The sequence below is a fragment of the Lobosporangium transversale genome (assembly GCF_002105155.1).
Source record: "Lobosporangium transversale strain NRRL 3116 chromosome Unknown BCR41scaffold_73, whole genome shotgun sequence".
Lineage (NCBI taxonomy): Eukaryota > Fungi > Mortierellomycota > Mortierellomycetes > Mortierellales > Mortierellaceae > Lobosporangium > Lobosporangium transversale.
The window spans coordinates 105,022-131,003 of NW_019029051.1; the positions used below are offsets into that span (position 1 = coordinate 105,022).

Here is a 25,982-nt window from a genome sequence, read left to right on the forward strand (position 1 = left end):
CCAACCAGCTCATACCAGCGGCTGTCTCTGAGACCACCGTTAGACAAGGGCTCAAGGAGTTAGGATTGACAGCAAAGAGGTACGTAAGCCAGCTTTACGTCGACGACATATTAAAGCTCGTTTGCATTTTATCAATAAGTATAAGGAATGGACTCTGAAAGATTGGAAAAGGTTATTTGGTCAGATGAATCGAAAATAAACCGAATCTGCTCTGATGGTGTGCAGTGGATCTGGGACGACACTCCGAGACGCCTCACTCGCAGGTCGGTGCAAGGCACTGTCAAGTTTGGGGGTGGTAATGTTAAAGTGTGGTCATGCTTCTCATGGTACGGACCTGGATACATTGCAAAGATTGACAATAATATGGACGCACAACCTTACATCAAACTACTGCAGGAGGATCTACAGATGTCGCTTGATGACTGGGGCCTAACTAAAAGCGATATCGTCTTTCAGCACGACAATGACTCGAAGCACACGGCGAGGATTGTTAGGAAGTATTTAGAGTCAGTACATCTGACAGAGGAGGAAGGTATACTTCTAGAGTGGCCAGCACAATCCCCTGACCTCAACCCTATTGAACACATGTGGGCAGAATTGGATAGGCGGCTCTCTAGGTATCCGGAGCGAGCTAAGAGCTGTGATGAACTATGCGAGCGAATATCGGTTGAATGGTACAGGATCCCAGTGGACTTCTGCCGCAAACTCATCATAGGTATCCATAAGAGACTCCAAGCTGTCAGTGATGCCCATGGTTGGAATACTACTTATTGATGTAAGGTTATGGCTCACAAAAGAATAAAGATCTTTGGCCACCGAATGGGCACATGTGAAACTGATTCAATGACCTGAATGAACAAAAAAGTCATTAGCTTTCCAAATGAGACAAGCTAATGTCACAACGCATAACTACGACGAAGAAGAAGACGGGAGCTTTATTAAACCAAAGTATGAGTGGTGTATGCATATACGGTTTCTAGGAATGAAAAAAAGAATGCACGTGGGAATGAATTATTGAATCAGTTTTGCATGATAGTGTATGTTTGCTATTGTGGGAAAACTTTTACTGTTTCCGATAGTCTTAAAGCTCATGCTACCGGGTTCATACGGACAAAAACCGAACAACCAGTCTGCACTGAAATCGTCAAGCAGTGCATTGACACTCAATCCGAAATTGATTTGGACAAGATGCGTGCAGATGTCGACAAGGCCATTGAGGAAGCTAAAAAAACTATTGAATCATTACAGTCAATTCGTGCACAACAATAGATAAAGATCGCAGTCACAGTTCAGTTTGACATAAAAACCAGAGGGTCAACGCTTGTCGCTCTTTTTGGCTAGACTCTTTCAAATATAAATGGTTTATTTAACAAAATTCTTATAATTGAAAAGGACTAGCCAAAAAGAGTGACCCTCTGATAAAAACAAATTTATTTTCCTCACTTTCATTCCTTTCTCTCCTTTCTCTACTTTCATTCCTTTCTCTACTTTCATTTCTTTCTCTTCCTTCCTTCATTTCTCTACTTTCATTTGCTATTTACCTCTCCCGATTCCCTCTCGCATTTCATCATCATTTGATCATGACAAAACTATTTTGCATCCTTGATGGTCATTCAACCCCCTTCTCAGTTGTTGTTTCGCCGGACGACACAGTTGATGATCTCAAAAAAGCAATCAAGAAGGAAAAAGAACCTGAATTCGACTACATTCCTGCCGACAAATTGAATCTCTGGCATGTCTCCATCGTAATCGGAGATGATGAGGACGAAAAAACTATCACACTTTCAGAACATCCAGATGCAAAAAAGCTTCATGCAACAAGCGAGATCTCTGAGGTCTTTGGTTCTGCTCCAGCGAAGAAAACCATACACGTCATCGTCCAGCGGCCATCACAAGGTAGCTCTTGATGGGCTGGCTACTGATATTTTCAGCCAGATGGAGCTTAAACTCCTGTGCATGACGTCATTGATCAACATTACTGTTCATGCTAACATGTTTATTTATTTTATTGCTGTTGTAATTGTTAGGATCCTCTGCAGGTACGAGTTCTCAAGTCAACAGTAAATGAGTCTATTTCTCAAGTAGACTTTCAGCATCGCAGATGCTCTGCATTCATTCCTTGGGTCTTTTGATTGAGTTTGCACACCCGGAGCCTATTCCTAATGCCCTTTCTTTTCTTTTTTTTTGTGGTTGTGGATTGAGTCAATTTCTCGTTTAATCTTTTGCTACATGCTGCAGCTTATTCTAACGCCTTTTCTTGAAACATTATGGATACTTAGGTCCAAGAGCTTTAGAACTAAATGATGAGGATGGTAAGAGATTTGTCGGGTTATATTACGGGTTATATAGCACATTAGTTTTTACGGCATATTAACATTGTCCGTCACATGTCATATCTAGAGAGACTCTGGCTTGAGAGAATCAAGAAGGGATTCTTCCAGGGAAAGGTCAAGCAATTCCTAGAATCATACGCCAATGGTGACCTTAAACTTCCACTGACTGGGGGAGTTGTGTCAGGTCTACCGAAAGTCCCTAGGAGAGGAACGCCAAGCGAGAAAAAAGAATGGCCAAGTCTTCTTCTCCTTAGCCCATCGACATCTCTCAATAACACTATATACCATCCATGTGAAGAGGCAATCAAAAAAATTTATGAAGATGATCCTCGTCAACTATCATTGTTTGGAGTTAGTGGTTGCGGGAAGACCAGGACTGTCATCGAGATTCTTTCCCAGAAATGGGGCATCTATTTGAACGCCAGCAGCACCGATAGAGGATCCAATGACTTGACATCGCTTGCTAAGTTTATGCAAGAGGCAAATTTGGCACGGTTATATAATAATCAAGATAAGGCAGAAAATGGCCTTAACACACAAGCAATCACGCACTGCCTACTCCTGTCAAGACTACTGATCTTCCAACACTGTCTGGGATTGAACAAAAACCTAACTTGTGAAAGCTTGATGCTCTTGCAGGTTTGCCCCTCAGCTTTCAGCAAGGAGGTACCCGATATTTTTGACAAGCTTTTCAATACTATAGCCGCAAGCTTCCACGAGGGAGGTGTTGGAAGAGGGAACGTACGCCGTGTCGTTCAAAAAGCTTTTGAACAAGTTCAAAGTCAACTGAATCCATCGACCAAAATTCTGATTGTAGTTGATGAGGCTCAGAATTTCAGCCGAGTATTTGAGAAACGATTCCAATCGAACCTACCCGATAGCAGACCGAGACCATTACTATCGCCTGTAGTCCATGGCCTTGAAACAGTAACCACGGATTCGCAACATGTTTGTATCATTCCGTGTGGGACTGGCCTTAGTCTTAATGACCTTCAATGGTTGGAGGATTCTGGCGCAGAAGCCAAAGGTACCAAGGAACCGGATGGAGGTCAATCCTATCGTATCACCAATTTTTCTGGATGGAGTAGTATAGCACAAATCACCGAATACTTAGAGCGTCTTAAAGATCAAGTGACTACAGGTCGTGAAAAAATCGATGAAATGATACCGCCAGCTGCAGTCGATACGATGTACCGACTCCTCCGAGGCCGATTCCGACCCATTATCAGCGTGATCGAGGGAACTATATGGAAGCACAATGCGATCGAGGAGACTAAAAGGGAGCAAAATGAGCCAGGATCTCAAGAAGAGCCAATCTGGATGAAGGAGATAAAGGACGTGCAACAAAGGCTAACAACTTGCCCTGATGATTTGAACCAGAGGAAAAGGGGGAACTTATGCTCTGACTTTCATCACGCTATGAAGGCGCTTAATGTGGAGAAATCTGAGATGCTCTATCTCGTCAAAGTAGCACTTGTTCGCATGGTGTTATTTGGAGTACAAACTGTTATCGCTAAGGAACTTCCCCAACTTGTAGAATCGGCGCTTGGTAGGATGGAGTTTATCAAGTCAAAATCGCCAGAATATCGTACAGTGATCGACGAACCATTTGTGTTTCTTGCAGTCCACAATTACTTTCAAAAATCAGACCCTGGATTTCACAACATGATAGTTACCTTTTGGACATTCACTAAAGACCCCAAAATACATGGAAAATTTTGGGAGTGTCAAGTTCCTTTGAGCTTGATCAACATCTTCCACAACAAGACGCTTGCGAAAAAGATGTTTCCAAAAAATGCACCTCTGGATCTGGTTGATCACGAAGCCACCATAGTTGGATGGAAAAAATCCCGCATTGGAGCTGATTGCAGTGACTTGACTATGGAGCAATTCTTGGAGGCCCATTTCGACCATGATTCGAGGATTGATAAAAGAGAGATTCCTCCATTTTATTTCCCCACGGACGAAATCACTGGTCCAGACATTGTGTTTATTCTCAAGATCAACAAAAAGATGTACCCCGTATTTGTCCAGCTCAAATTCGTGAAGAAGCTTGATGGTATGAAAGCAGCACACGCCTTAGAGACAATTAGCCGCGACGCGATCAATGTACACCATTTGCCCAACTTTGACCGCTTTTGCCCTCCGAATGAAAGGTATCTTAGCTTGTTGTTAATGTATCCTGGAAAATTGTCAGATAAAAATAAGACCATGCATCCCCCAGATTCAAGGCAGGCTCTAATGGTGATAGATGAGGGCAACATTGCCGAATACTTTCATGAGAACGAGATTGAGCTATTGGATTCCATCAAGAGAAGTGGAGAGGCAATTGAGCATGGAAGAGAAAAGAAGATCAAATCCAACGAGCAAGAATCGTCCTTAACACTGCAAGATGGCGACTAATTGTTTTCAGAAAATAAAAAAAGCTTATTCATTCACATAAACGTTTGTAACAACCCAGTTTATTTTGTTGAACTCTCTTGGTGCGGAGATCGCACCTTCTTGGAAAACTGTGCGTGCTCTTCCAGCGTGTGAGTGCGCATCACAAATGATCCTCCTGCACTCTCACAAGCCTGGGAAAGGTCATCCTTACTCATCTTGAACAGAGTCCTCCTCGTAAGCTCTGTTGGCCCCGTGGGATACCCAGATGCAGGGATCTAGCAGGCAGAGCTCGAATATCTCTGGTACATGATGAAAAAAAAAAAAAAAAAAAAAAAAAGCAGGTTAAAAGTATGATTTGGAGCAGAAAGAAGCAGAATGAACCTCAATTTATAATCGCCATGGTCTGTCTCATTGCATTCCGGACAGTCAATGGACCGATCAGATTCGACGATGTTAATAAAGTCTACTATGTGGATCCTGCGGACCATGACAAAAATAAGGAAATACTACAGAGCGTTTTTCGCCGCGATTTAGTGATGCTCATAGGCGCACGTGCCTCTCACCCAATTAACTGACTTTGGGTATCGCTGCCTCCCGTAAGCCAACTTCCGCGAAAATGGATAAAGTGGATGCAATGTATGCGCTATTGTACCGGTACTGACCTTATATTTTTCATTTAGACTATCATTTGAGGAAGTTAACGTTCGCAATAATGAGTCTGTTTTCTGGAGAACTTTTGGTGATGCGAGACGTACACTCGAAGTCAAATGGGTATGTTTTTTAAGCTTAGTTAACTCTCCACGAGTTGATGTGCCATTCTAATACAATGAATTGTGCTCAATGTCAATAGTCATCCAGGAATGATTTGTCTTTGTGGACGCTCCATTCATGAGGATCTTCGCTCGAAAGTCAACGGCTCGACGAAATGTCTCGATTACGATACATGGCAGGTCTTCTCCACACACAATCAGAATGAGAGGATGTTTTCGTACCATACTTTTAGAAGGATGGTCGATTCACTTTTGAATGAATCAGCTACAGATGCTGTTAATCTTCTCCGAACAGATTTTATTGGGTATCTCGGCGATATATCTATCACAGACACGGAACAACAGGGATTGGCAGACTTCCTAACTGCAGAAGGGGTGCTGATAAGACTTGATGGCAGTAACTACCGTATGGCCTCAGCATTCATTGACTCGTTTGTGAGGAGATATATTATTCCATCAAAATATCCCAACGCTCCTTCAGAGTCACCCCCAAAGAAAAGAGGAGGATCATTGGATATTCTAGAGATTATGAAGATTGCTCTTCGATTTTTCGATAAAGACTTGATTTTGCAGGCGGAAGATCGATCATACAAAAGTTCGGGGAGAACAGTTAAGGTTATGGGCGACTACAACGCCAGTGTCCCTCGAGAAAGCGTCTATGGCACGGAATTGATGAGAGTTCTCACCAACTGGCTAAACAAAACAAAAAAATATGAGACCATTGGCCAGTGGCACCTCCGTGAGCGTGAGGACCACAAATATAGTGACATTGTCATCAAGAAAGCAGGAAAACCTACGGTTGTTATCGAGCTTTTGGCTACAGGGAGTCAAACTTCTATTAAGGACCATATCAGCAAGACGCTAACTTACAAACGTTTACTCCCAGCAGAAGAAGCTTGGGTTGTTCATTTTACCTGTGAGGACGACTATTTTAAGCACCCATACTGGCAAACCGACGCGGAACTGGACCAAGGGGTGAATTTGGTGCATTTCTGGCACGATAGGAGTTTTGATACAGTGCGGATGAATGCTCGCTGGAAGGACAGTGGCAATACTCAAAGAATTGACGATGAGCTGTTGACTGTCTAACAGCAATTCTATTTTTTTTTTACCCAACATTGTAAGGACGTCCCATTTTGTTGACATAGGCTTTATAATTTTGCAGATCTGTTTAAATAGCTGTTACTTTGTATATTTCGCATTGATTGCATTAAAACACTCTCTCTTCATTAATGACAAACAATTTACTTTATGTATCTATACCTTAATCTATATTTATATATTAGTCAGAAAGGCTTCGGGTCGAGTTGGGTAACCTGGCTGTCACGTTACGAGCCTTATTGCGGGACCTATTTTGGGGCAAATGATATCTATTCAGCAACAAATGTCGATGGATGCGGAGCATGTTCTACCAAATTTGTCGTAAGGACATATTATATTATCTTCTATAACGTAAACACCATTCAACGTGGTAGCATCCACCCAATCTGAAGAACTATGTATATAGAATAATAATAAATAGTTGCTGACTTTTTATGAATAGGCGTGCTTGTCAGCCTGAAACGACACAAATTGGCATTGATTACCAGGCTCGCACAATTCGAGCTCGAACTTTTTGATACGAGAAATGAGCTTGAGAGTGCCATGGACACAAAGGGAAGTATAAAGAGAAGACTGAAACTTTCTTCATGACAACTGAAAATACAAATCGAATACATGATACTGAAGTACAAGGCATTTACCGCGAAACTTGGCTGTGTTAATTTGTTCTGAAAAAGATATCAGATCATTAAACTCACTTTAAATGCGCAAACCGGGCTTCATTACGACATCTGGGCTACATGGGCTCACAAAAGTGATGTTAGCCATGTACAGCCTTCCACATTTGAAAGTAGAAACACCAAATATTTTATGTTGGCTTCAACTTTAATGAATTTGACTCACTTATTGACACATCGATTGGGCCGCTGATAAGGCGTAATCGACGTCTGCCAAAAAATGGCCCGTGTCTCTTCCCCTGTATGCTCATATTTATTTTTTTCTTTGTATCTCTTCCTTTTTCTTCCATTCTCTTGTGTCTCATCTCCCTCACTGCGTGTTGGTTTTGTTCTTTGTCTCTTTCCTCTTGACCATTCTTTCATCTTTCTTTTTATCTTTCCACAATGAGTGAATCCAACAAATACATTTTTTTCTTTTGTGCCAAAGGACTCGTGGGAAAAAAGAAAAAAGATGAAGAAAAATTACTCCGTGAATATCATGATCATTTAAATCGTTATCACTTATCCATCCTGGTTGAGTTCGAGTTAGAAAATACAACTGAACCTTTCCTCATTCATCGTAATCCCATGTCAGACATGGCCTTTCTCCTCTATTTTTTTTTTTTTCAACCGTACATCTGTGTTACGACACTACAAGACCTGTAAAAGTTGCCGAAAATAATGCGCCGCCGGTCCCTCCAGCCTCGAATGCCGATACATGTTCAGATGGCCATTCATTACAGGATAGTGTTAAAAAACATGAGGCAGTAATTAAGATGCTTTGTGAGAGGATAGACGCTCTTGAAGAGAGGTATGACATCCTTTATTTGTTGTTAATGAGTTAATAGATTCTTCTTTTTTTTTTTTTTTTTTTTTTTTTTTTTTTGAGATTAAATAGAAAAGAAGTTCAATCGCCATGTCATGATAAATAGCGAACAAGAACAGTAGTTCTTTGTTATTATTTTAAATAAACCTCTTTTCATATAAAACGTTCGTTCTCCCTCATAACTTCAAAACAATAACTTTCAGTTCTCATCCTTTACTTCCCCATTACTCCATGGATATCTTGAAATATGTTGGAAAAAATCTTCCGACAAAAAAACAGATCCCAAAAATAAGGTGTACACTCTTTTTTGTCTACTTGATGGAGAACCGCTTTCTGTCCTCATTGATGCATCTGCGCTCTCCTACACCAGCGTTTGCCGACTCAAAAGCTTTATAATGGCAAGAGCAAATGTCAAAAAAAGATTCATTGCACGGGCTCGTGACATTGACAAAGCTTGAGAACATTCATAAGTTGTTTGACAATTTTGAATCGTTGGCAATGCTTTTCGAATCAACAGAAATGAATCGAAAGCATGACAATGAGAATGACAATACTGCCGAGAGTAAACAACGACTACGGCGTTCTAAAAGAACATTGGCAAGACATTTATGAAAAACCCGTTGAATAAAAAATCGATATTTATTTCTTTATGATTTATTTTCTATATTTTCTATATCTATATTTTTATATCTTTATATTTTTATATTATCATGTTTTTATATTTTTATATTATCATGTTTTTATATTTTTATATTATCATGTTTTTATATTTTTATATTATCATGTTTTTATATTTTTATATTATCATGTTTTTATATTTTTATATTTTTATATTTTATACTCGGAGATCTTTATCTTCAATACTGATGTCAACACTCACCTTATACTGTAGAACTGAGCAAGGCTAATAAACTGTTGCACATCTCTTTGCTTGGTGGAACGAGGCCACTCTTTGATAGCCTTGACATGGCCTGAGCTTGTCTTGATACCTTCTTTACAAACGACGTGGCCCAAGAATTCAGTTTCTTCTTGCATAAAGGAACACTTGCTAAGTTTGGCATAGAGACGATTCTTCCGGAGAAATGAGAGTACACTGCAGAGATGGGCTAGGTGCTCAGTCTTGGCCTTGGAGTAGATTAGAATATCATCCAGGTAAAGTACTACACACTTATCCAGCAGTGGGCTCAATGCTTGTGACATCATGGTGGAGAAGGAAGCAGGGGCATTAGTTAGACCAAACGGAACAACATTAAATTCATAGTGGCCATATCAATATACAACGAAATGCAGTCTTATGAGTGTGTGCATCAAAAATCCGCTGCTGGTGATAACCTGACATTAGATCGAGTTTTGAGAAATATTTTGCATCTCGAAAGCGGTCGATGAGCTCATCGATACGCGGAAGTGGATGGCGATTTTTGCGTGTGATTCTATTTAAGCCACGGTAATCTACGCAGATACGAAGGGTCCCATCTTTCTTTTTGACGAAAAGGACGGAAGCCCCATAAGGTGATGTGCTGGGCTTGATAAATCCTTTAGCTAAGAGTTCATTCAGCTGTTTGCGTAACTCGTCGAGTTCAGCGATAGAGAGGCGAATCACAGGGCGAACAGGTGGATCTGCGTTGGGATCTGTTTCAATTTCATAGAATCGCCACGGTCTGGTGGAAGACCTGCAGGGAGTGAGTCAGGAAAGACATCGGGGAACTCAACCTGTATAATTGACGCAATATCAGGGTGTATGTCGGAATTGGTAGATGAGGGAATTTTACTGTGGCGAGATAAACCTCGCTGCCTGGCTGTGCCGCGGCAGTTTAGAAATGCATGTGACTCATAAGTAGCCCACGAGACTTAGCTGTAATGGAATTGGTTTGAAACCCTCTGCATGACCAGTGCATGGCATTGCCATTATGTGTGAAGTGGGGATCATTAGTGCGCCAGTCGATAGAGGGATTAATTGTGGTAAGCCAAGGCTTGCCGAGAATGAGGTCATAGTATTTGAGGGGATAGACGAGAGGATGAAGAGTGTCGGAATAAGTGTCACGTTCAAGAGTGATGGAAACAGTATGTTTGGTGATGGAGCGGTCGCCATTAGGGAGTATAATTGGAATGGAGGAACAGGAATGGAGGGGAATGGAGTTTTGTTTTTGGAATGAGGAGCTAATGACGTTACCCTCAGCGCCACCATCGATTAAAATCCTGGCTGGACGGCCATTAACAGCACCAAGGAACGTGAGTAGGGTACGGGCAGCAGTGTCGACTGTGAAGGATTGTAGTTGAAGGGTCTTCTTGCGTGAGCAACGTTGCAGGTTCTTGGGGGAGAAGGCAGGTCCACGGTCTCAGAGAGGAAGATACAGAGATCGTGTGGCCATTGGAATGTTGGTGAGTGTTTAGGTTTAATTTATCTCTGGCACGTGGCCCATTATTTACATTTTTAGCTTTTTTCGTTGGTTTCTGACTGCAGGAGGGAGCGTATGCATAGCAGAATTTTTAACTTCAACAGATTTATTTGTAATGTTGGGAAAACTTAAATCTGGTTTGCGCGCACTCCCCTTGTCCAGAAGAGAAGGAGAGGTTGCTTCAGCGATCAAGCCCTGGACTAAGCTTGACCGCTGGGGGCTTTTCCCGACATAGTGGAACATTGCTGGAGTATTTATTCATTTCTGGTAGAGGGACCTGTACCAGGTAACTACGTGTTTATCTACATAATAGAGAGTTTTCGCAACCTCGTTTTTACATCAAAATTCACATCGGGGAGTGAAAAAAAACCTTAAAAAGCATCTCTATTTTTGAAATCCAGCCTTGTCATAAATTTGCTTTGTAAAATACAACAAGATTCGTTTTTCTCGTATTTCTACGTCTAGCCAGAATTGCTTAAATTTAGCCAAAAAAATATAAAAAATTGCCAATTCTATATTTTTATCATTTTTTACCATAAAAGACGCGACTTTTTAGACTATAGAGGTTATCAACATTAGAAATCTCTATTCTATTAGTCATCAATGCTCTAGCCTAGAGTCATTTAAAGCCGTAGTGTCTACGAGCCTTTACCTCCTGCTATTCCTTTCACCGAAAAAACTCTGGCACACAACAGAAAGCATTCTTCTCTAATGAATACTCCCCCAGAACAAAATGAGACGCATAACTTACCTTCCTTTCAGAGATTGTCGATTGAGGATATATCCCAGACGGATCCTGTGGATGATGTTGAAGAAGCAGGATCAGACTCTGAATCACCTTTATCGGTAAATCTGAACATCGTACGGAAATCTGCGTCAGAAAGTGCTTCCAAATCGATACGATTATTTTGGAGTCGAGGTACCTGGAAGTTAGCAGCACCATCATCATTTATATCCCTTCCATCGAGAAGCTGTTGAGCGTTGACGAGGTTTAAGAGAACGGGTGCAATGTGGACGCTTTACATATTTTTTTTTTTTTTTTTTTAATTCGAAGTATTTATTTTAAAATCAGTCACAGCGTTAAGAAGAACATGGAAAAGTCGTTCTGTATATTACTAATGGCGAAAATAAAAATGGTCATTTTTCAGAAACACATCAAACTCTTTTAAGTTCATTCTCAGCTGATGTAAATCCTTGATGTAAACTTGGTTGCGAAAACTCTCTAATAGGTAGTGAAGACAAAAGGTGATCTTTATTAAATTATTATTACAAGCCTTTTATAGGCTTAAGACTATATACTGTGACAGGGAAGCAGTTCTCGATCTCGTATTCAATGGCGGAAGGCGTGACCCTCTTTCGATCATCTTGTAATGGGTGTGCTACCAGAGCATTAAATCCCTCCAGAAGGATCTATTGACAACTCTCTATCCTGCCACCAGCAACTCTAGTAGGAATATCAGGAGATCCCAGTTTAAGCTTCTTAACAAACGGGTGTGGACTTTGTTGTCTCAATCAGAGGAGGACACTACCCTGTACACTATTCTTCAGATCATCTCCCAAATCCTCTTGTGGATTGAACTTGATTTGTTTGCTTCACCAACGTCATAGCATGTATTTGTGTCGAGCTGGTCTACCATTTTCAACCTGCTACATGATACGTCGCTCCGAGCTATTACGTAAGTAGAATGTTTGTGGACGTTTTAGACGTTGATTCTGCCACTGCTGTAGCTCGGCAAAGAAATTCAGTTAATAGGTGTAATTACCATGCATTCTCGCTTTCCCTTAGTGGTGAATTAGTTTCCAGAGCAAGTGCCCAAGCACGAAAGGATTCTGAGAGCAAGTATGGATCGAGTTGTTCAACTCCATGTGGTCGGAAGGTGAATATGTCAATCCGAATCCGGTTTGACGGCAAATGGCGGCATAGAGTTGCCATATTTGAATTCAAAGCAACGACATCAATCCAAGTTGTGTGTGAAAAGCAGCAGTGGAAGTCTGTCCGACTGAATGCCGCCATCTTTTATGATCTAGAGACGAAAGGTTTGGATATCAACAAAAGTTATCCAATTATTGCTGAGGGACAGGGACTAGGACTTAATTTCTAAGCTCTGCGACGGTACGATGATGTTTTAGGTGCAGGACGCTCAACCGCAAAAGGCATCACCCTCCCTTCACATAGTGAACAGTTAAAAGCATTCTTCGAGCCCGAGACGGTGTTCATCCTCTTAGCCTTCAAGGTGATTATATTGGGCTGACGTCTAAGGATTATTGGTAAAAGCTAGACAAGTGATGCTGACATTTATCATCGCATGGTTGATGACTTGTTTTCGCGTTTGATTATCTCCACTCACACTGCCTCTCTTGTTGCTTCACCTCCACGCACTTTTTTCTCTCTCCACGCACTTTTTTACTCATACTGTACACACACACTCCAAACACTTTTTTTTTTTTTTTTTTTTTTTTTCACCTCTCTCTCTCCGTCTCTCTCTGCCTCTCTCTCTATTGATTCCCAAAGCATCAGTAAGTAGTTTTAGCTTGTTCTTATTCACATCTGTTGGAACCTGGCGCTTTATTTTTATGGTCTTATGGAGCACGACTTGACCACCTACCACCCATCATCGCAACATGATCGAGCGTGTCTGTCTGACGGAGCTAAAGCTCCAAAAAGGAAAGCTTTATGACATTGTCTCTTGGTCCTCTCTAGTCTTTTTTTTTTTTTTTTTTTTTTTAGCTATTACTTTATTTTTCCTTTTTCGTCATTCACAACTTTTTTTATCGCCATAGTGTTACATATTATTTTCCGCATCAGCTTTTATCTCTCAACACACCATTTACTCTCTACTGCCTCTCCCACTCCTCCCTTCTTTTAGCACACCTACTCATCTCTCTTTCTCACACACACTGTCAGCCTTTTTTTTACTGGGTTCGTCACTTTTTTTTTACACCGGATACATGTCTCTCTGACATGTCTTGGAAACAATCGTATAATGAAGTGCCTTTTATTATGAAATCGTGGCAGAATGTGCTAGGGGGACTCCGCGGATAAAGACTGCTTTAAAATAGCACACCTTAGCTCCCATCATCACCCCTTTCGTTATTGCTAGAAAGGTTTGATGACCGTGAGCGTCCTAGACGTTTCATGGAGCATACTCATTTGGGGACCCTTTAGCAAAGGGCGCCAATGTGTTCAGGTCTCCTACTATTCCTCTCTTGCAATAAATATTAGGCTCGGTAAGGCAAGAATCACCAACTAATATTCACAATTGCGTTTCTACTTTATTTGTCGACCCGAAATAGATTTTCTGTATAAACTCAAAAGTAATAATGACAGTAATTCTTCCCGAAGGCACCGGCAGCAAGTATACTAGCAAATGTGAACCATGGTCATCGGCTCTTGGACACGTCCCTGGCTCGGATTACTTTAGACAGTTGAAGAATCCTCGCGAAATCAATTATCAAGATTATCTAAAGTTCTGCAGTGCGTTCCCAAGATAAGAGTGTCTTCGATTCAAATTGGATGACCATAATATTACCAGCACTACAGAATAGTGGACGCATCAACCTTGAACAAGAATACTTAAGGTTAAATAAGGAATGGAAACAGGACAAAATACGAAGGGAACAATTCTGGAAAGTTGCCATATTTGAAGTCAAAGCAACGATATCAACCCAAGCTGTGTGTGAAAAGCAGCAGCGGAAGTCTGCCGACTGAATGCCGCTGTTTTGTATGATCTAGAGACGAAAGGTTCGGACTACGGTGTCAGGTAGTCCTGAACCAGTGTCACAGTATATAGTCTTAAGCCTATAAAAGGCTTGTAATAATAATTTAATAAAGATCACCTTTTGTCTTCACTACCTATTAGAGAGTTTTCGCAACCAAGTTTACATCAAGGATTTACATCAGCTGAGAATGAACTTAAAAGAGTTTGATGTGTTTCTGAAAAATGACCATTTTTATTTTCGCCATTAGTAATATACAGAACGACTTTTCCATGTTCTTCTTAACGCTGTGACTGATTTTAAAATAAATACTTCGAATTAAAAAAAAAAAAAAAAAAAATATGTAAAGCGTCCACATTGCACCCGTTCTCTTAAACCTCGTCAACGCTCAACAGCTTCTCGATGGAAGGGATATAAATGATGATGGTGCTGCTAACTTCCAGGTACCTCGACTCCAAAATAATCGTATCGATTTGGAAGCACTTTCTGACGCAGATTTCCGTACGATGTTCAGATTTACCGATAAAGGTGATTCAGAGTCTGATCCTGCTTCTTCAACATCATCCACAGGATCCGTCTGGGATATATCCTCAATCGACAATCTCTGAAAGGAAGGTAAGTTATGCGTCTCATTTTGTTCTGGGGGAGTATTCATTAGAGAAGAATGCTTTCTGTTGTGTGCCAGAGTTTTTTCGGTGAAAGGAATAGCAGGAGGTAAAGGCTCGTAGACACTACGGCTTTAAATGACTCTAGGCTAGAGCATTGATGACTAATAGAATAGAGATTTCTAATGTTGATAACCTCTATAGTCTAAAAAGTCGCGTCTTTTATGGTAAAAAATGATAAAAATATAGAATTGGCAATTTTTTATATTTTTTTGGCTAAATTTAAGCAATTCTGGCTAGACGTAGAAATACGAGAAAAACGAATCTTGTTGTATTTTACAAAGCAAATTTATGACAAGGCTGGATTTCAAAAATAGAGATGCTTTTTAAGGTTTTTTTTCACTCCCCGATGTGAATTTTGATGTAAAAACGAGGTTGCGAAAACTCTCTATTATGTAGATAAACACGTAGTTACCTGGTACAGGTCCCTCTACCAGAAATGAATAAATACTCCAGCAATGTTCCACTATGTCGGGAAAAGCCCCCAGCGGTCAAGCTTAGTCCAGGGCTTGATCGCTGAAGCAACCTCTCCTTCTCTTCTGGACAAGGGGAGTGCGCGCAAACCAGATTTAAGTTTTCCCAACATTACAAATAAATCTGTTGAAGTTAAAAATTCTGCTATGCATACGCTCCCTCCTGCAGTCAGAAACCAACGAAAAAAGCTAAAAATGTAAATAATGGGCCACGTGCCAGAGATAAATTAAACCTAAACACTCACCAACATTCCAATGGCCACACGATCTCTGTATCTTCCTCTCTGAGACCGTGGACCTGCCTTCTCCCCCAAGAACCTGCAACGTTGCTCACGCAAGAAGACCCTTCAACTACAATCCTTCACAGTCGACACTGCTGCCCGTACCCTACTCACGTTCCTTGGTGCTGTTAATGGCCGTCCAGCCAGGATTTTAATCGATGGTGGCGCTGAGGGTAACGTCATTAGCTCCTCATTCCAAAAACAAAACTCCATTCCCCTCCATTCCTGTTCCTCCATTCCAATTATACTCCCTAATGGCGACCGCTCCATCACCAAACATACTGTTTCCATCACTCTTGAACGTGACACTTATTCCGACACTCTTCATCCTCTCGTCTATCCCCTCAAATACTATGACCTCATTCTCGGCAAGCCTTGGCTTACCACAATTAATCCCTCTATCGACTGGCGCACTAATGATCCCCACTTCACACATAATGGCAATGCCATGCACTGGTCATGCAGAGGGTTTCAAACCAATTCCATTACAGCTAAGTCTCGTGGGCTACTTATGAGTCACATGCATTTCTAAACTGCCGCGGCACAGCCAGGCAGCGAGGTTTATCTCGCCACAGTAAAATTCCCTCATCTACCAATTCCGACATACACCCTGATATTGCGTCAATTATACAGGTTGAGTTCCCCGATGTCTTTCCTGACTCACTCCCTGCAGGTCTTCCACCAGACCGTGGCGATTCTATGAAATTGAAACAGATCCCAACGCAGATCCACCTGTTCGCCCTGTGATTCGCCTCTCTATCGCTGAACTCGACGAGTTACGCAAACAGCTGAATGAACTCTTAGCTAAAGGATTTATCAAGCCCAGCACATCACCTTATGGGGCTTCCGTCCTTTTCGTCAAAAAGAAAGATGGGACCCTTCGTATCTGCGTAGATTACCGTGGCTTAAATAGAATCACACGCAAAAATCGCCATCCACTTCCGCGTATCGATGAGCTCATCGACCGCTTTCGAGATGCAAAATATTTCTCAAAACTCGATCTAATGTCAGGTTATCACCAGCAGCGGATTTTTGATGCACACACTCATAAGACTGCATTTCGTTGTATATTGATATGGCCACTATGAATTTAATGTTGTTCCGTTTGGTCTAACTAATGCCCCTGCTTCCTTCTCCACCATGATGTCACAAGCATTGAGCCCACTGCTGGATAAGTGTGTAGTACTTTACCTGGATGATATTCTAATCTACTCCAAGGCCAAGACTGAGCACCTAGCCCATCTCTGCAGTGTACTCTCATTTCTCCGGAAGAATCGTCTCTATGCCAAACTTAGCAAGTGTTCCTTTATGCAAGAAGAAACTGAATTCTTGGGCCACGTCGTTTGTAAAGAAGGTATCAAGACAAGCTCAGGCCATGTCAAGGCTATCAAAGAGTGGCCTCGTTCCACCAAGCAAAGAGATGTGCAACAGTTTATTAGCCTTGCTCAGTTCTACAGTATAAGGTGAGTGTTGACATCAGTATTGAAGATAAAGATCTCCGAGTATAAAATATAAAAATATAAAAATATAAAAACATGATAATATAAAAATATAAAAACATGATAATATAAAAATATAAAAACATGATAATATAAAAATATAAAAACATGATAATATAAAAATATAAAAACATGATAATATAAAAATATAAAGATATAAAAATATAGATATAGAAAATATAGAAAATAAATCATAAAGAAATAAATATCGATTTTTTATTCAACGGGTTTTTCATAAATGTCTTGCCAATGTTCTTTTAGAACGCCGTAGTCGTTGTTTACTCTCGGCAGTATTGTCATTCTCATTGTCATGCTTTCGATTCATTTCTGTTGATTCGAAAAGCATTGCCAACGATTCAAAATTGTCAAACAACTTATGAATGTTCTCAAGCTTTGTCAATGTCACGAGCCCGTGCAATGAATCTTTTTTTGACATTTGCTCTTGCCATTATAAAGCTTTTGAGTCGGCAAACGCTGGTGTAGGAGAGCGCAGATGCATCAATGAGGACAGAAAGCGGTTCTCCATCAAGTAGACAAAAAAGAGTGTACACCTTATTTTTGGGATCTGTTTTTTTGTCGGAAGATTTTTTCCAACATATTTCAAGATATCCATGGAGTAATGGGGAAGTAAAGGATGAGAACTGAAAGTTATTGTTTTGAAGTTATGAGGGAGAACGAACGTTTTATATGAAAAGAGGTTTATTTAAAATAATAACAAAGAACTACTGTTCTTGTTCGCTATTTATCATGACATGGCGATTGAACTTCTTTTCTATTTAATCTCAAAAAAAAAAAAAAAAAAAAAAAAAAAAAAAGAAGAATCTATTAACTCATTAACAACAAATAAAGGATGTCATACCTCTCTTCAAGAGCGTCTATCCTCTCACAAAGCATCTTAATTACTGCCTCATGTTTTTTAACACTATCCTGTAATGAATGGCCATCTGAACATGTATCGGCATTCGAGGCTGGAGGGACCGGCGGCGCATTATTTTCGGCAACTTTTACAGGTCTTGTAGTGTCGTAACACAGATGTACGGTTGAAAAAAAAAAAAATAGAGGAGAAAGGCCATGTCTGACATGGGATTACGATGAATGAGGAAAGGTTCAGTTGTATTTTCTAACTCGAACTCAACCAGGATGGATAAGTGATAACGATTTAAATGATCATGATATTCACGGAGTAATTTTTCTTCATCTTTTTTCTTTTTTCCCACGAGTCCTTTGGCACAAAAGAAAAAAATGTATTTGTTGGATTCACTCATTGTGGAAAGATAAAAAGAAAGATGAAAGAATGGTCAAGAGGAAAGAGACAAAGAACAAAACCAACACGCAGTGAGGGAGATGAGACACAAGAGAATGGAAGAAAAAGGAAGAGATACAAAGAAAAAAATAAATATGAGCATACAGGGGAAGAGACACGGGCCATTTTTTGGCAGACGTCGATTACGCCTTATCAGCGGCCCAATCGATGTGTCAATAAGTGAGTCAAATTCATTAAAGTTGAAGCCAACATAAAATATTTGGTGTTTCTACTTTCAAATGTGGAAGGCTGTACATGGCTAACATCACTTTTGTGAGCCCATGTAGCCCAGATGTCGTAATGAAGCCCGGTTTGCGCATTTAAAGTGAGTTTAATGATCTGATATCTTTTTCAGAACAAATTAACACAGCCAAGTTTCGCGGTAAATGCCTTGTACTTCAGTATCATGTATTCGATTTGTATTTTCAGTTGTCATGAAGAAAGTTTCAGTCTTCTCTTTATACTTCCCTTTGTGTCCATGGCACTCTCAAGCTCATTTCTCGTATCAAAAAGTTCGAGCTCGAATTGTGCGAGCCTGGTAATCAATGCCAATTTGTGTCGTTTCAGGCTGACAAGCACGCCTATTCATAAAAAGTCAGCAACTATTTATTATTATTCTATATACATAGTTCTTCAGATTGGGTGGATGCTACCACGTTGAATGGTGTTTACGTTATAGAAGATAATATAATATGTCCTTACGACAAATTTGGTAGAACATGCTCCGCATCCATCGACATTTGTTGCTGAATAGATATCATTTGCCCCAAAATAGGTCCCGCAATAAGGCTCGTAACGTGACAGCCAGGTTACCCAACTCGACCCGAAGCCTTTCTGACTAATATATAAATATAGATTAAGGTATAGATACATAAAGTAAATTGTTTGTCATTAATGAAGAGAGAGTGTTTTAATGCAATCAATGCGAAATATACAAAGTAACAGCTATTTAAACAGATCTGCAAAATTATAAAGCCTATGTCAACAAAATGGGACGTCCTTACAATGTTGGGTAAAAAAAAAATAGAATTGCTGTTAGACAGTCAACAGCTCATCGTCAATTCTTTGAGTATTGCCACTGTCCTTCCAGCGAGCATTCATCCGCACTGTATCAAAACTCCTATCGTGCCAGAAATGCACCAAATTCACCCCTTGGTCCAGTTCCGCGTCGGTTTGCCAGTATGGGTGCTTAAAATAGTCGTCCTCACAGGTAAAATGAACAACCCAAGCTTCTTCTGCTGGGAGTAAACGTTTGTAAGTTAGCGTCTTGCTGATATGGTCCTTAATAGAAGTTTGACTCCCTGTAGCCAAAAGCTCGATAACAACCGTAGGTTTTCCTGCTTTCTTGATGACAATGTCACTATATTTGTGGTCCTCACGCTCACGGAGGTGCCACTGGCCAATGGTCTCATATTTTTTTGTTTTGTTTAGCCAGTTGGTGAGAACTCTCATCAATTCCGTGCCATAGACGCTTTCTCGAGGGACACTGGCGTTGTAGTCGCCCATAACCTTAACTGTTCTCCCCGAACTTTTGTATGATCGATCTTCCGCCTGCAAAATCAAGTCTTTATCGAAAAATCGAAGAGCAATCTTCATAATCTCTAGAATATCCAATGATCCTCCTCTTTTCTTTGGGGGTGACTCTGAAGGAGCGTTGGGATATTTTGATGGAATAATATATCTCCTCACAAACGAGTCAATGAATGCTGAGGCCATACGGTAGTTACTGCCATCAAGTCTTATCAGCACCCCTTCTGCAGTTAGGAAGTCTGCCAATCCCTGTTGTTCCGTGTCTGTGATAGATATATCGCCGAGATACCCAATAAAATCTGTTCGGAGAAGATTAACAGCATCTGTAGCTGATTCATTCAAAAGTGAATCGACCATCCTTCTAAAAGTATGGTACGAAAACATCCTCTCATTCTGATTGTGTGTGGAGAAGACCTGCCATGTATCGTAATCGAGACATTTCGTCGAGCCGTTGACTTTCGAGCGAAGATCCTCATGAATGGAGCGTCCACAAAGACAAATCATTCCTGGATGACTATTGACATTGAGCACAATTCATTGTATTAGAATGGCACATCAACTCGTGGAGAGTTAACTAAGCTTAAAAAACATACCCATTTGACTTCGAGTGTACGTCTCGCATCACCAAAAGTTCTCCAGAAAACAGACTCATTATTGCGAACGTTAACTTCCTCAAATGATAGTCTAAATGAAAAATATAAGGTCAGTACCGGTACAATAGCGCATACATTGCATCCACTTTATCCATTTTCGCGGAAGTTGGCTTACGGGAGGCAGCGATACCCAAAGTCAGTTAATTGGGTGAGAGGCACGTGCGCCTATGAGCATCACTAAATCGCGGCGAAAAACGCTCTGTAGTATTTCCTTATTTTTGTCATGGTCCGCAGGATCCACATAGTAGACTTTATTAACATCGTCGAATCTGATCGGTCCATTGACTGTCCGGAATGCAATGAGACAGACCATGGCGATTATAAATTGAGGTTCATTCTGCTTCTTTCTGCTCCAAATCATACTTTTAACCTGCTTTTTTTTTTTTTTTTTTTTTTTTTCATCATGTACCAGAGATATTCGAGCTCTGCCTGCTAGATCCCTGCATCTGGGTATCCCACGGGGCCAACAGAGCTTACGAGGAGGACTCTGTTCAAGATGAGTAAGGATGACCTTTCCCAGGCTTGTGAGAGTGCAGGAGGATCATTTGTGATGCGCACTCACACGCTGGAAGAGCACGCACAGTTTTCCAAGAAGGTGCGATCTCCGCACCAAGAGAGTTCAACAAAATAAACTGGGTTGTTACAAACGTTTATGTGAATGAATAAGCTTTTTTTATTTTCTGAAAACAATTAGTCGCCATCTTGCAGTGTTAAGGACGATTCTTGCTCGTTGGATTTGATCTTCTTTTCTCTTCCATGCTCAATTGCCTCTCCACTTCTCTTGATGGAATCCAATAGCTCAATCTCGTTCTCATGAAAGTATTCGGCAATGTTGCCCTCATCTATCACCATTAGAGCCTGCCTTGAATCTGGGGGATGCATGGTCTTATTTTTATCTGACAATTTTCCAGGATACATTAACAACAAGCTAAGATACCTTTCATTCGGAGGGCAAAAGCGGTCAAAGTTGGGCAAATGGTGTACATTGATCGCGTCGCGGCTAATTGTCTCTAAGGCGTGTGCTGCTTTCATACCATCAAGCTTCTTCACGAATTTGAGCTGGACAAATACGGGGTACATCTTTTTGTTGATCTTGAGAATAAACACAATGTCTGGACCAGTGATTTCGTCCGTGGGGAAATAAAATGGAGGAATCTCTCTTTTATCAATCCTCGAATCATGGTCGAAATGGGCCTCCAAGAATTGCTCCATAGTCAAGTCACTGCAATCAGCTCCAATGCGGGATTTTTTCCATCCAACTATGGTGGCTTCGTGATCAACCAGATCCAGAGGTGCATTTTTTGGAAACATCTTTTTCGCAAGCGTCTTGTTGTGGAAGATGTTGATCAAGCTCAAAGGAACTTGACACTCCCAAAATTTTCCATGTATTTTGGGGTCTTTAGTGAATGTCCAAAAGGTAACTATCATGTTGTGAAATCCAGGGTCTGATTTTTGAAAGTAATTGTGGACTGCAAGAAACACAAATGGTTCGTCGATCACTGTACGATATTCTGGCGATTTTGACTTGATAAACTCCATCCTACCAAGCGCCGATTCTACAAGTTGGGGAAGTTCCTTAGCGATAACAGTTTGTACTCCAAATAACACCATGCGAACAAGTGCTACTTTGACGAGATAGAGCATCTCAGATTTCTCCACATTAAGCGCCTTCATAGCGTGATGAAAGTCAGAGCATAAGTTCCCCCTTTTCCTCTGGTTCAAATCATCAGGGCAAGTTGTTAGCCTTTGTTGCACGTCCTTTATCTCCTTCATCCAGATTGGCTCTTCTTGAGATCCTGGCTCATTTTGCTCCCTTTTAGTCTCCTCGATCGCATTGTGCTTCCATATAGTTCCCTCGATCACGCTGATAATGGGTCGGAATCGGCCTCGGAGGAGTCGGTACATCGTATCGACTGCAGCTGGCGGTATCATTTCATCGATTTTTTCACGACCTGTAGTCACTTGATCTTTAAGACGCTCTAAGTATTCGGTGATTTGTGCTATACTACTCCATCCAGAAAAATTGGTGATACGATAGGATTGACCTCCATCCGGTTCCTTGGTACCTTTGGCTTCTGCGCCAGAATCCTCCAACCATTGAAGGTCATTAAGACTAAGGCCAGTCCCACACGGAATGATACAAACATGTTGCGAATCCGTGGTTACTGTTTCAAGGCCATGGACTACAGGCGATAGTAATGGTCTCGGTCTGCTATCGGGTAGGTTCGATTGGAATCGTTTCTCAAATACTCGGCTGAAATTCTGAGCCTCATCAACTACAATCAGAATTTTGGTCGATGGATTCAGTTGACTTTGAACTTGTTCAAAAGCTTTTTGAACGACACGGCGTACGTTCCCTCTTCCAACACCTCCCTCGTGGAAGCTTGCGGCTATAGTATTGAAAAGCTTGTCAAAAATATCGGGTACCTCCTTGCTGAAAGCTGAGGGGCAAACCTGCAAGAGCATCAAGCTTTCACAAGTTAGGTTTTTGTTCAATCCCAGACAGTGTTGGAAGATCAGTAGTCTTGACAGGAGTAGGCAGTGCGTGATTGCTTGTGTGTTAAGGCCATTTTCTGCCTTATCTTGATTATTATATAACCGTGCCAAATTTGCCTCTTGCATAAACTTAGCAAGCGATGTCAAGTCATTGGATCCTCTATCGGTGCTGCTGGCGTTCAAATAGATGCCCCATTTCTGGGAAAGAATCTCGATGACAGTCCTGGTCTTCCCGCAACCACTAACTCCAAACAATGATAGTTGACGAGGATCATCTTCATAAATTTTTTTGATTGCCTCTTCACATGGATGGTATATAGTGTTATTGAGAGATGTCGATGGGCTAAGGAGAAGAAGACTTGGCCATTCTTTTTTCTCGCTTGGCGTTCCTCTCCTAGGGACTTTCGGTAGACCTGACACAACTCCCCCAGTCAGTGGAAGTTTAAGGTCACCATTGGCGTATGATTCTAGGAATTGCTTGACCTTTCCCTGGAAGAATCCCTTCTTGATTCTCTCAAGCCAGAGTCTCTCTAGATATGACATGTGACGGACAATGTTAATATGCCGTAAAAACTAATGTGCTATATAACCCGTAATATAACCCGACAAATCTCTTACCATCCTCATCATTTAGTTCTAAAGCTCTTGGACCTAAGTATCCATAATGTTTCAAGAAAAGGCGTTAGAATAAGCTGCAGCATGTAGCAAAAGATTAAACGAGAAATTGACTCAATCCACAACCACAAAAAAAAAGAAAAGAAAGGGCATTAGGAATAGGCTCCGGGTGTGCAAACTCAATCAAAAGACCCAAGGAATGAATGCAGAGCATCTGCGATGCTGAAAGTCTACTTGAGAAATAGACTCATTTACTGTTGACTTGAGAACTCGTACCTGCAGAGGATCCTAACAATTACAACAGCAATAAAATAAATAAACATGTTAGCATGAACAGTAATGTTGATCAATGACGTCATGCACAGGAGTTTAAGCTCCATCTGGCTGAAAATATCAGTAGCCAGCCCATCAAGAGCTACCTTGTGATGGCCGCTGGACGATGACGTGTATGGTTTTCTTCGCTGGAGCAGAACCAAAGACCTCAGAGATCTCGCTTGTTGCTCTGGTGAGTAGCTCCTTTGATTCAATATTGGCGAGATTGATTGTAGCGCCCTCATCAAGAACAGAGACGTGGAAGAGATTCAATTTGCCAGCTGCAATGTCGTCGAATTGAGGTTCGTTCTTCTTCTTGATTGCATCTTTGAGAGCAGCAATTGAGTCATCAGCATCCAATTGGACTTCAAATGCGGAAGAGTCGCCGTCGAGAATACAAAAGAGCTTAATTTTTTGAGTCATCTTGGTTTAATTGCGTACTGAAAAAAAAAAAAAAAAAAAAAAAAAAAAAGTAATTGACAGTAAATCAGCAAGAGCGAATTTGATTAAAGTGAACTGAGCAAGAATGTTGGCGTTAATGTGAAGATTGAAAGAGAAATGCTTAGAGGAAGAGGGATGAAAGAAAGAAAGATGGATGTGTGAGAAAAAAAAAAGAGTGGCAATAGGATGTGCTCACTAAAAATAAAATTACGTACACGCGTTTTTATTCCCATCATCCATCACACAATTATATACATTTTCTCTCTATTGCTTCAGAATCTTTGTTTTCGCACCTCTACACGTTAAACATTTAATTATCTCTTTCTTTACATCTTTAATTTTTGCTCCTCCATGTGCACCTCTTTCTCTCTCTCTAGACACCTCTTACTCTCTCTTTCCTCGCTTATTTTGTCCATTATTTTTTTATTTTCCTCACCAATTTTTTTCACTTTTATCTCTCAGCACACATTCCCTGCCCATTTTTTATTTCATTCTCTGTGCACCTATTTCTCTCTCTCGCTCTCTTTGCACAGCTTTTTCTCATTCTGTGAATCAATCATTTCAATTTACTTTCGCACACCGATTTCCTTTCCTTATACGCACCCATTTTCCTTTCCTTATACGCACCCATTTTCCCTGCTCACTGATTTTTCCTTCGCTTCCTCTGTTCTAGTTTTCCTCACTCAGTACACACCTAATTTCCTCCCATTTGTATTTTCCTTTCATTGCGTTCCAGTGCTCCTAATCGGTACATTCGATTCAATACACCTTCGAACCGAAATCGAATTGACCAAGGTAAGGTTCATATCGCATCGAAACCGAATGAATACATATTGTCGAAACCGAATCGAATGTATCGAATATTCGATGCATTCGGTAAACCGAATCATTCGGTGCCTCGATTGTACCGATTCAATTCATTTGATATACCGAATCATTCGGTACATTGATAAACCGATTAAAATCTTTATAAATTTTTTCTCACGGCACTCTTAATCAAAATGTGGATTTAAATCGTGGATTAAGAAAAATATTACCATGAAGATAAGGTTAAAACACATGTTTATAGAAAATAAAGCCTAACAACGAGTGCGAGATATCTGGTGCGTTATACTTAAATACTCAACTGCGGCATCAGGACAACAAATGTGTTTGCATTCGCTTCATTTCGCCTCATTTCCTTTCCTTTTCCTTTTTTTTTTTTTTTTTTTCTCTCTTTTCCTTTTCATGCATTACTCAATTCAGCCCAAAACATCTCTTAAAATGAGTAAACGACGTCGTCGAATTATCGAGGAGGAAGAAGAAGAAGTATATATTGATTACATTTGCCATATTACTTTGTATTAAGAAAAGAAGGAAAAAACTTAACCTTAATGTTTAAATTAATACCTCCATTGCAATTTTATCATACATGAACTTAAGGTTTATGACGTTGGTTACACTTCTATGTCTGCCAGCTTTGACGCACCTGACAACGATATGGCGGGAAAACCTTTGGTTCATCGAATATGTCAACTTCAGGGGTCATCCAGC

The 25,982-nt window shown here is 40.6% G+C and overlaps 5 protein-coding genes across 5 annotated transcripts; 3 read left to right on the forward strand and 2 right to left on the reverse strand.

Annotated features, from left to right (window-relative positions):
• Nucleotides 1-1,438: 1,438 nt before the first annotated feature.
• BCR41DRAFT_228771 (hypothetical protein) lies at nt 1,439-2,250 on the forward strand. Its single transcript, XM_022020056.1, has 2 exons — nt 1,439-1,896; nt 2,028-2,250. Exons 1-2 carry the CDS (start codon nt 1,581-1,583, stop codon nt 2,066-2,068), a joined length of 357 nt encoding a protein of 118 aa, XP_021875670.1. The 5' UTR covers nt 1,439-1,580; the 3' UTR covers nt 2,069-2,250.
• Nucleotides 2,251-5,560: 3,310 nt separating this feature from the next.
• On the forward strand, nt 5,561-6,782 carry BCR41DRAFT_364558 (hypothetical protein). Its single transcript, XM_022026045.1, has one exon. It carries the CDS (start codon nt 5,576-5,578, stop codon nt 6,572-6,574), a length of 999 nt encoding a protein of 332 aa, XP_021875671.1. The 5' UTR covers nt 5,561-5,575; the 3' UTR covers nt 6,575-6,782.
• Nucleotides 6,783-13,785: 7,003 nt separating this feature from the next.
• Nucleotides 13,786-14,789, forward strand: BCR41DRAFT_402006 (hypothetical protein; the record flags this gene model as incomplete). Its single annotated transcript, XM_022029266.1, has 4 exons — nt 13,786-13,939; nt 14,150-14,225; nt 14,325-14,385; nt 14,577-14,789. 4 exons carry the CDS (start codon nt 13,786-13,788, stop codon nt 14,787-14,789), a joined length of 504 nt encoding a protein of 167 aa, XP_021875672.1.
• A 4,440-nt stretch (nt 14,790-19,229) lies between these two features.
• BCR41DRAFT_364564 (hypothetical protein) lies at nt 19,230-20,451 on the reverse strand. Its single transcript, XM_022026046.1, has one exon. It carries the CDS (start codon nt 20,434-20,436, stop codon nt 19,438-19,440), a length of 999 nt encoding a protein of 332 aa, XP_021875673.1. The 5' UTR covers nt 20,437-20,451; the 3' UTR covers nt 19,230-19,437.
• BCR41DRAFT_426653 (hypothetical protein) lies at nt 20,382-24,431 on the reverse strand (the record flags this gene model as incomplete). Its single annotated transcript, XM_022030756.1, has 6 exons — nt 20,382-20,446; nt 20,526-20,616; nt 21,304-23,611; nt 23,700-23,732; nt 23,973-23,984; nt 24,116-24,431. The coding sequence occupies 6 exons, from the start codon at nt 24,429-24,431 to the stop codon at nt 20,405-20,407; spliced, it is 2,802 nt and encodes a 933-aa protein (XP_021875674.1). The 3' UTR covers nt 20,382-20,404.
• Between the last annotated feature and the right edge of the window lie 1,551 nt (nt 24,432-25,982).